The sequence below is a fragment of the Bubalus bubalis genome, chromosome X (assembly GCF_019923935.1).
Source record: "Bubalus bubalis isolate 160015118507 breed Murrah chromosome X, NDDB_SH_1, whole genome shotgun sequence".
Taxonomy (NCBI): domain Eukaryota; kingdom Metazoa; phylum Chordata; class Mammalia; order Artiodactyla; family Bovidae; genus Bubalus; species Bubalus bubalis.
Window position 1 is genome coordinate 64,356,175 of NC_059181.1, and position 11,132 is coordinate 64,367,306.

At 43.3% G+C, this 11,132-nt stretch overlaps 1 protein-coding gene across 1 annotated transcript; it reads right to left on the minus strand.

Moving 5' to 3' along the window:
• Window positions 1-1,874: 1,874 nt before the first annotated feature.
• RPS4X (ribosomal protein S4 X-linked) lies at window positions 1,875-6,343 on the minus strand. Its single transcript, XM_006070029.2, has 7 exons — window positions 6,258-6,343; window positions 5,299-5,376; window positions 4,918-5,098; window positions 4,598-4,695; window positions 3,295-3,466; window positions 2,558-2,715; window positions 1,875-2,044 (listed from the first exon to the last, which is right to left on the minus strand). Exons 1-7 carry the CDS (start codon window positions 6,258-6,260, stop codon window positions 1,943-1,945), a joined length of 792 nt encoding a protein of 263 aa, XP_006070091.1. The 5' UTR covers window positions 6,261-6,343; the 3' UTR covers window positions 1,875-1,942.
• Between the last annotated feature and the right edge of the window lie 4,789 nt (window positions 6,344-11,132).

The window sequence follows — 11,132 nt, forward strand, 5'->3', positions numbered from 1 at the left end:
TGAATATTCAGGACTGATTTCCTTTAGGATTGACTGGTTGGATCTCCTTGCAGTCCAAGGGACCCTCAAGAGTCTTCTCCAACACCACAGTTCAAAAGCATCAATTCTTCAGGTCTCAGCTTTCTTTATAGTCCAACTCTTACATCCATACACAACCATAGCTTTGACTAGATTCTGTGTGCTGCAGCTAAAACCCAACATAGCCAAATGAATAAATATAAAAATCCCTGGTGATGTGAGGAGAATGCAACCAAGTAACACCAATTCCCCATTTGGACAAGATGGGTGGCCCAGTGAGCATCTAGGATACCGCTGTACTTGTGGAAAGAACCAACCTGGAGGCCTCTCCTCCTCCGTATTTGCTTTGGTTCCTTAACTAAACTTCAACAAATCATTTCCATCATCTGTTCAGCTGAGACAGGACAAACCTAGAAAGTACACTGAGCAGGGTGGCAGCAAGAGAATCCAGCTGCATTCAGGTCCCCTGCCTTCTAATCCTTTAATCTCCATTTCTCAAGGGGCACCATAAAAATTACTTCTGATCTGGCCCCTCATAACTGCTTCTGGATAAGCTCCACTCTTGGCAAGAAAAGGCTTAAGTAACATGTGACTGGCAAGCCCTTTTCTGCAGCCCTCTACTTGGCTGGACCCAGTTCTGCAGAAATTCCCTTTAGGCTGCTTAAGCCGAGTTCCGTTGGCCCCAAGTTGTGCTTTATTTTGCAATATGGAAGGCAGGGATGCCCTGTGGGGCCAAATCTGGGTCTGGGAGACCCCTGGGCAGTTTTTGCTAGTATGTTGTTTGTTCAGTTCTTTGGCTTGACTCCAAGCCCAGGACTCAGCCTGGGGAAAAGGATGTTGCCCCAAGCTACAGCTCCTCAGCAGGCTTCCTGGTCCACTGAACCCACAGGCCTGGGCACCAGGGATACCAGTAGATGTGCCCAGTTAAATTTGCAGTGATCTCACACAGGTTCATTTTATCTCAGATGAAGACATCTAAAACAACTGTTTTTCACTCCAAATCCTGCCACAAGGGAAAAGGGAGACTTAGTTGTTTTGAGCAGTCTGTAGCTAGACGTTATGTGAAGGTGATATATACAGGGCAGTGGTTAACACATGGGCATTTTGCTCCTCTGGGGGATCTGGTATTATCTCAAGTCAGTTTCTCGTTATCACAACCAGGAAGAACAAAAGCGCTGTTCTAGTGGGTTAGGGGCCAGGGATGCTGCCCAACATCCAACACAGGACAGCCATCCCCTCCCCCGCCCTGCTCCCACATAAAGATTGAGAAAAGCTCTGCTATGGGAAGCCAAGGTGGTTTTAGGTCTTAGCAGGAAGACATGCTGGTTGATATCACAACACAGGGTAATTGACACTTGTAAGAAGCCTAGAGTTTGAAATGAGGAATAGGTCTAACTGCTGGCCCCTTGCCAACAGAGGTGCCTCCCAAGACTGGTAAAAACATGATTTTGCAGTCCTGAGAAATGGAGTTGAGGACTGAATGCTACAGCAGCTGGAAAATGGTAAAGTCCAAGCAAGTGTATTGCTTGGCAACAAGAGTCCATACCTGTATTCAAAACTGGACATTTTTACCCTGCCATTTGGCAAGCTGGGCACAGAAGTGGGAAAAACAGATGAGCCAGGCTTATATATGGGGTAGTGCAATAAAGACCAGAGAAAAGAGGGGGATTAAAAAAAAAAAGATACTATGTATAAAATATTTACTTGCTTCTCCTCCTTGCCAAGGTTTGATATGTTCTCCTACCATCATTGAAGTCTAGCCTATAGGAGATATCATATCCCAGAATGCCAAGCCTGCCTGAAAATTCAAAGCAAGCAAACAAACCAAAAACCCAAACCACAGCAAACACCAAAGATACTATTAATCACTTGGTATTATCTTTAATTACAAAGACTTTTCCAATCACATCACATAGAGATCATTTTATCCACTGCTCTGTTTGGCTGCCAATCTCTTATCTCTCTCCTCAGCAATGGTAAGGCGAATACCCTTTCCACGGGGAAGAGAGATCCATGGTTTGTTGCCCTGGAGGAGAAAACAAGGAGAATCAAAACCTGCTACACACCATTAACAGGCTGGCACATGTTATGTTTATGTTTGTCAAGAGGAAGAAGAAACCTGTTTGTGAAAGCACTCAGCAACAGCCAGGCAGTCATTTATCTGAAATACCCATTTAAAATTTTTTGCCCATGTATGTAAATGCAAACTACAATATCCTTCATAATTAGTCTTAGATATATTGCAATTGTGCCCAAGGCCAAGCATTAGTTTACCCCCTACCCCCACAATCTCCCACAGGTACAAATTAAAGAGCCAAACTATAAGGCATATTCATCCCATTACTGGCACTTTTCACCAACCCAGGTGATCCGGTCCCCACACCCCATACTGTGATGCTGAAAAAGCACAGGTTTGCCTCAGCCCTGCTGTGAGCCCTATCCCAGAGGAGGCTTTATTTTATAACAGGTTTAGCAGGAACCAGGAGCTACAATCCCAGCATTTTACAGGTTTCCCTGGACTAGAGAAACCCAGACTTACTTTGCCAATAACAAAAATGTTTGAGAGCCGTGTGGCAAAGCTGTTGCCGTTCGCATCTTTCACATGAACTACATCAAAAGAACCTGGATGCCTCTCCCGGTTTGTAATCACACCAATTCTTCCCAGGTTAGCGCCTCCAGTCACCATGCACAGGTTGCCTATATAGGAAGGAAATGGTAGTCAATGAGAGAGACAGGTTTCAAACCAAGTTGTTAATCTTTCAAGGTACAATTAATTTTCTGCTACTGTTGCGAACAGATTTGGAGGATGAGTCAATTACAAAAGGCTGTATCTCAATTCCCTCATGGCCACCAGAAAACTACAATGACACAAAGGCTTTGCTTTTACATATTCACTGAACATTTCTTAAAAGACTTGCCTTGTTCCTGATCTGTTACTATATCAACAAAAGACATCTAGCTTTGGTTGCTAATTAGGTGCATGCTGCTGCTAAGTCGCTTCAGTCGTGTCCGACTCTGTGCAACCCCATAGACGGCAGCCTACCAGGCTCCTCCGTCCATGGGATTTTCCACGCAAGAGTACTGGAGTGGGGTGCCATTGCCTTCTCCGAATTAGGTGCATATTAGACCACAAACCCAAAAAATAAAACCCTGTACCCAGACCTTGTTCAAGTCCTAGATTCAATCAATTTAAAAATTAAAAGCAAAGTACAGCTCTTATGCCTGCCTATGAGAATTCTGCCTAAAGAGAATGCCTATGTAGCAGAGGCTGCTTACCAGTGTCAAATTTGATGAAATCAGTAATCTTGCCAGTCTCCAAGTCAATCTGAATGGTATCATTCACCTTGATGAGGGGATCAGGGTAACGGATGGTACGAGCATCATGGGTTACCAGATGAGGGATTCCTTTTGTCCCCACAAATATCTTTCTTACTTTGCACAATTTATACTAGAAACACACAAGGGTTAGCCACATCAGTCCAGCTCACATGCACTACGCTCCAGAGTACAATGGCAGTTCTGTCACCACTTTAAAGATGTAACCAGCAGCTAAAGAGCTACAGCTGAATAATGGTGTTTTGACTTTTCTTCCCACTCCCCAATAAATTCATCTTGCACACTGGCCCCCCTTCTAGATTAATCTTCCTATTTCTTATATGTTTTCTTTGTAGCACTGTATGAACCCCAAGGCTAAAAGTTCTAGGAACTGGAAGGCCTCACAACCTGGGAACTACCAGGTGGGCTAATCACCACCATTTCCTCCCCTCTCAAATGCAAATTACAGCCCCTTTCTCAGGTTAAGTCTGGGACAGCTTGAATTCTTCCCTTCTACTCACCCAGCTAACAAGTGCCTCTTAATGGCTCCCTCTATATCACAATTGAGTTTTGTCTCACAAAGGGCAATTGCATTACCAGTTCATCAAATCAACTATTTCACAAACCATTTCACTTTTGGATTTTTCACTCCCCAAAAGATTCTTTAAATGATCAAATCACCTTGATTCCATTGGACATGCTCTCCAGCCTGCTGGTAACAATGCAGGCAGCTAAGGAAATTAGGAGCTGAATCACCCAATTGAATTAACCTTCATTTACAGCCAATAATGGAAGAAGCCATGAACTTATACATAAAACCACAACAAACTGGATTAAATAATCAATGTCTGTAAGTTATCTCAAATTAGTGCCCCAAGGCTATTGGTCCTTTCCATTAATACCTTCCCCCTTCCCAGAATAAAGCTAGACAAAAGGCCAACTGGACTGGACTAGACATTGAGTTTTCTGGCCCCTTATCCCACACTTCAGATACTCAAACATTTCTAGAAGTCACTCTGCTTGCCTCAAACAAAAAAAACACCAGCAATCAGAAGTCACTGTTCAGTGGGAATTCATTTCTGCGATAAAAAAAGGTAACAATCTGTTGAGGATGCTAACCTGACTAGATGTTTCCAGGTATAAGATTATAAGGAATCCTGATCTACCTACCTCACCACAATGGATCAGCCCATGTACTTAATTCAGGCTGTAACTTAGAATCAAGTACTTTAAAACAACAGCCCAGCGTACTTGCATCACTCACCTTGGCCTCCTCAGGTGTAATACGATGAACAGCAAATCGACCCTTGGTGTCATAGATCAAACGAAAATTCTCTCCAGTCTTATCAATGCTGATGACATCTGGTATCAAACAATAACTCAGGTTACTACAGTGCACCCCAGTAGACCATGCTGAGCAACAACCACATAAGGAAAAAATATCCATATGCTTCCCATTTTGAATACCAGCAACGACTCTGACAAAAGTTCACCAGTATTTAATACAACCACCTTTTTAGAGAGCAAGATTTAAAAAAATATATCAAAGGGGCTACCACCAAGCGCCCACCACTAACCACTTACCCATAAAACCAGCAGGGTAGGTTATATCTGTGCGGACTTTGCCATCGATCTTAATGAAACGCTGCATGCAAATCTTCTTTACTTCATCTCCAGTTAGGGCATACTTAAGTCTATTCCTTAGGAAAATGATTAGGGGGAGACACTCCCTTAGCTTGTGGGGGCCGGTAGATGGACGAGGGGCCTGTAAATGATTAATTTATCATTTTAAAAAAGGTACCTCTCAAGTCCCGACATTCAGACTGCCCTGACCCCAAAATAACCTCTGGCAGGCAGTGAATTTTCCGGTCCAGTAATCAGGGATATCCGACACATAAAGAAACAGTACAAAATGTCTCAAACATACAACGTAAAAAAACATGGTTACAATATAATGATACTTACAAACACACCAGTCAGTTTATCCAGCATCCAATGTTTTGGAGCTGCTACGCGTTTCAGGTGCTTCTTGGGACCCCGGGCCTAAAGTTTCAGATTTTAATACTGTTAAATTGTTTCAGGTGTTTTCAAGAACAGCTTACACAATTATTCTCGAAAGAACAGCATCGTTTCCTCTTTAACAAACACACACACAGTACCCAGCAAATACTACAGGTGCCGCAAACTGTAACCAGTTTCCTTACTGTTAATTGATTACTGTCTCTAAGAACAGTATTTCCTGTTAAAAGTGTGTATGCTTCTAGAGGATGTTTTTACTAGGATACTGCTGGTGAAACAGCCAGGGGATGGACTTCAAGGCACACAGCCAGCCAGCAACAGAAATGGACCAGAACTCAATCTGTGCTTCTATATCAAACAAATCTTATTGAAATGTATCTGGTTTTCAAGTGTTAGCTGTTGAGATATTGGCACAACCACGTGCCAATAGCTGCTTCCTCAAACTCTAAAGTAGCTAAGATCATTTTTCACCTTAAAGTGCGAAAAGAAGCCTTTTTAAGGCCTTATACTGAATCTCACCGATCACATTAGCTAAAGTCAGAGCGTGCCAAAGACACGACGGAAAGAATCTCTTCTCCTGCGCCGGGCCAGACGTCTATCCTCCGGGCCCACCCGGGGCTCCATTCTGGGAAACAAGCCGCTCCTCCCAGGGCCGCATGATGCGTGGCCGGGTGTGGCCGGCCCAGATACCAAGGCCTTCCCGCCAGCAGTACCAATTTCCCCCTACAGCTGAAAGCTGGTGTTCGATCTCACCATCTACCCCGCCTGTGCCCACCCCACTAGGTCCCTCTCCCTTCGCCTCGGCCCGACCACCCCCCGCGAGAGTCCCGGAGTCCCGGGCAGCCCCAGCCCTGGGAGGATGGAGGCTGATGGATCTTCAAGAGCTCGCAAAGATTCCGCCTTACCATGGCTGCGCTAGGCACGAAAAGAGGCCCGCCTTCTTCCGGCGAGTGGAGAAAACAGGGCCCGCGACTGCGCGCGCAGGAACCTTGGCCCCCTCCTACCAGCTCCGCCCTTTTACGGCACGCGAGGAGGCTATTTTGCCATCTACTGGTGGGAGGTCAGAGGTCCGGGGCTTGGAAATCGCCGTGGAAAAACGGGTGTCTCCCAAGGGCGAATTCCTCCCTCTCCTTTCCCGCCCTCATCCCTCCAGTATTTGCTGGGAACCTCTGGAGCGCTTGATTCTGTGTTAGGTGCTGGACCAAGATGAGTTAGACAAGCTCTCTTGCCTAAAGTGAGGCTATTTTAAGTCCCACATATACATGACCGTATAATCACTAGAATACACTGAAATGAATAAGGTCCTACAGTGTAGCACAGGGAACTATATTTAACATCGTGTAATAAACTGTAGTAGAAAAGAATCTGAAAAATAATATATCTATATATGTATATGTCTATATGTATATATCTGAATCGCTTTTCTGTACAACTTGAAAGTAACACAACTTTGTAAATCTACTATACTTTAGATAAATAAATAAATTTTAAAGAATACATTAAAATGAATAACTAATACTGTTCCTTAAACCTATTGTGTGTTCCTTCTCCTGAGTTCCCTGGAGCCAGTCGACCTGCCCTTACTATAAGTTGGGAAGAATCAATATTTTTTCCCTCTGGCTTCTCTGCAGATTGCCAAGGGGGTGGAGTGTAGTGGGTGGGAGGGTAGGATCTCTGCTTGAACTCTGCCCCTCCATTTCTGTACAGTGCATTTGGCACTTAACCATAAAGTCTCAGGGAAGAGAGGAGCCATTTGAGATCATCCGGTTATCTAACTAAAATTTAGACCTAATCATGTGATTTCCCTACTTTGAAAGTGCCCTTGGGCCTCCTGCCTGGCCCCTCAGGTCCCTCTGCCTTTCACCTCCTGCCTCCTGCACTCATCAGGACACCCATTGCTCCCTTACCCTATCCCAAACCTCAAAGCTTAAGCCACTCCAAGGTGTTACTGCTTTGACAAAACTGCCTCTTTCAAGCCTCCTGACAGTGGACCTGATGATCCCTCAGCTTGTAACTGCCATGGACAGCCCAGCACTCTTCCTGGGTACCTAATCCCACTTGTCCACCTTGGAGATGCATGCAGCTCAGGTCCTTCTGGATCTGTGAGCACCCAGTCCCCTCAGGCAAGGTCATGCCACATTCTTCTGCCCCAGAGTCCTCGGTTCAAATTCAATGGCAACACAGTAGCAGATCGGGTTGTAATTAGTTTATTCGTCTGTCCTCCACTAGATTGTGAGTATCTTCATTAAAGAGCCTGCCTTAATTCATCTTTGCCACCTAACAGAGAGGTTAGTGCGATGTCCAACACTTGGTAAATACTTGTTGAATGAACAAACTGAGTCAACATCCCAGTCATTGTGCCAAGTCTCACTATACTCTCCCTGACTCTGCCTGGCCTCCCCCGACCATGAGGTCAAAGTCCTAACTCAGGAGGTTCCATTTTACATGTCTCTGTCTCTGCCCTCCTTTTCAGCCCCCAGTAGTTTGCAGAGGAGCAAGAGAGAGGAAAAAAGGGTTGGCTTTTTTCAATCAGACAGTACTCACTAACTAGATGGACAGGAAATCCTCTTTGTCTAAAATTAGGTCTATAGTAAAGCATGCTATAGATGATTATTGGCAAGAAGGGGCAATTGATTGGAGATGGGGATTAGAGAGAGAGTGAAGTTGGTGAGACAATAGAAGGTGCATTCTGAGGTTTTCAGTCTGAGGGCATTGGGAAGACAGTGGTGCAGCCAACAGAAATGATGGGAGTTCACTTGGGGGTGAGGGATTCCATGGGAAGTCCATGGGACCTCTGGCTTGAGAGGATAGGAAAAATGGCTGGTTAGAGCCGCAGATGTTACTTAAGATCACACAGCTGGTTAGGAGTGGGGGATGGGTTAGGGAGGCTGATCTCTTGCCTCCCAGGTCAAGGGTTGGTTTGTTTTTGTACCACAGCTTGTCAAAGGACTTGACGGAATCAAAGCACCTTTTCCAGTATATTTTTTTCTCTGTCAATTTGTATTTATGCACAAATGACATTCTAACAACAATAAAGGGAATTGGGAAAGAGCTAAGAAAATCACAAAACAGTACCTCCCCAAACACCCTAAACACATCATCTGTATTCATTTGTTCTTGTTCCTGTTCTTGTTCTGATCGGTTTGTGTGCATGCATACTTTTACATAATTTTACTCCTAGCATACAGACCATTTTGCATTCTGCTTTTATTATACTAAACACTTTCTGAGTTGCTACATAATCTTCATAATGAGTATTTTAACAACTGTGTCATATTTCATTAAATGGATATCCCATAATTAATAAAAGTTCCTTATTGTTGAACATTTAGTTTTTAGTGCTTTTTCTTTATTGTGAATGTTGCTACAGTGAATAGTTTCCTTTATATGGCTTTTTCCTTCAGTGGAACAACTTCCTTAGAATAAATCCATTCCTTCACCCAACATTTATTGAGTACCTACTCTGAGTCAAATTCTGTATTATGAGCCAGGGAAACAGAGGTGATTAAGATCTAGTTCCTGGTCTCAAAGAATTCACATTATAGTGGAGAGGTAGGGTGGGAGGAGGGGACGGAAAGCTAGAAGAAGCTCTCAGAGGAAAGATGGTGGTGATGCAGTTTGGAACATGGAGGGCTGTTAAATCTTAAGAATTTGGACTTTAGCCTGTAGGTAGACAATGAGGAGTCACTGAAAGATTTTAAAGAGGAGAGAATCAGCTTTGTGCTTCAGAAAGATAACTGACTGCTTCTTTTAGAATGGTTTGAAGGAAGTGTGGCTGGTTTGGGTCAGGGAAGAGATGGGTCAGGGCTGTTTCAACAATGCAAGCAAGAAACAGAAGGGCGAGACCCAGGTCTGTGACTGTGGGGTGGAGGAGGAGGGGGCAGATTCAAAAGACATTGCAGATGGAGTATTGGCAGAATCTGACTAGGAAATGACATATGTGCAGGGGTGAGGGACAGGGAGGTAATTAGGATGATTCCCAGGTTTCTGGTTTGGTGACTCAGTAGCACATTCACGGGGAACTAGGAGGAGGCATGTTTGGTGTGTGCGACGTGGGACTGAGGGGGAGGACCAGCTGGAGATGCTTTATAGACACAAACCTGAGCGCAGGTGTGTGATATCTGGGCTGGAGACTCCCATTTGGGAGAACTGGTGCATCTGTGCTTAGTCCATGCGCGTGGTTGGCAGTAACTGTTGGAAAGGGAGCACTGTGTTAAGGGTCTGAATACTTTGATAGTGGTATTGTGTATTGCCAAAGACCTTCCTCAGAGCAGCCTTGCAATTTTACTATACTCATGGCAGCCTGGTAATCACTTATTTTTAACTTTTACTCACGTAATTGTTTTAATTTGCACTTCAAAAAATCACTAGTGGGGTTGAACATTTTGTCATATGCTTGTTTACTCATTCCATTTCCCCTTGTGTGAAGTATCTCTGCCTATTAATCTTTGGGGACATGTTTTTCTGATCAATTTGCATGGGTGCTTTACAGAACACAGAAGTTCATCATTTGTCACATTTGAGGCATATATTTTTACCAATTACTTTCCTTTTGATTTTATTTTTCTATGTACAAATTTCAAAATTTTATATAGCCAAATCTGTTGACCTTTTCTCTTGTAATTTCTTCTTGTCAATTCAAAGATTAGAAGGTTACTCTCAGTTCAAAGATCTGCTAAATACTCAATTCTATTTAATAACATGTATTTAGTTCTTCACCAACTTGGGGTTGATAAAGATAAAAGGAATTAAAGATAAACTGAAAACAAATCTATTTTCCCCAAAATGCTTAACCAATTTTCTCATTGCAATATGTTGAATGATCTTTGTCTTCATTGTTTTGTAAGAACTGCTTTAACATATCGTAAATGAAACCATGCAGTGCATGGTTCTATTTTTGTAAGTGTGGGCATGGGAGACGATGAGTAGGGAACTGAGATGTACATACATCCCCAGCATCCTGTCCCAGGTTGCCAAAGGAAAAAGATGTGTATGAGTGGTTCATGTTCATAAGTCACACCATGAGTGGAGTGGTCCAAGCCCCTCAGTCTTCATCTTAAAGAGTAGCCCTTCATGCCTCAGATTCCCTGATTGATTTATTGTCGGCAATCAACGAACCAGCATAGCCTTCTCCTCACTTTCTCACATTCCTGTGAGACAGTGAGGCAGAGGTGAAAGAGCATGGTTTGAATCTCTCTGTGTGCCTTTGAGTACATGGCTTCACTTCTCTGAACCACAGGTGCTTTATTTGGAAAATAGGGATAACCATGCTCAGTTTAAGAGATGATGTATCAAATGCATAGAACATTGGGACTCAGTCAATGAATTAGTGCTCCAATTCCCTTCTGGATGCTTCCTTCTGAAATTTGGGTTTTTTCAACAGCTTTATTGAGGAATAATCAACGTATAGTAAATGGTACGTATTTAAAGTATGCAGTCTGACAAATTTGGATGTGTGTATAAACCTAGTGAAACCATTTGTCACTAAGATAATGAACATATCCATAAGCCCCAAGTTTTCTCATGTCTGTTTGTAACTCCTCAGTCCAGCTCCTCCCCCTGCACTCCCAGGCAACTGCTGATCTGCTTTCTGTCACTACTGATTAATTTGCATTTTTTGAATTTTGCATAAATGGAAATATTCCAGTCTGTACTCTTTTTTTGTTTAGCATCTTTCACTCAGCATAATTATTTTTAGATTCATTCATGTTGTTGCATGTATCAATAGTTTATTCTTTTACTGCTTAGTAGTTCCTCATATACATCATATAGTACATGTA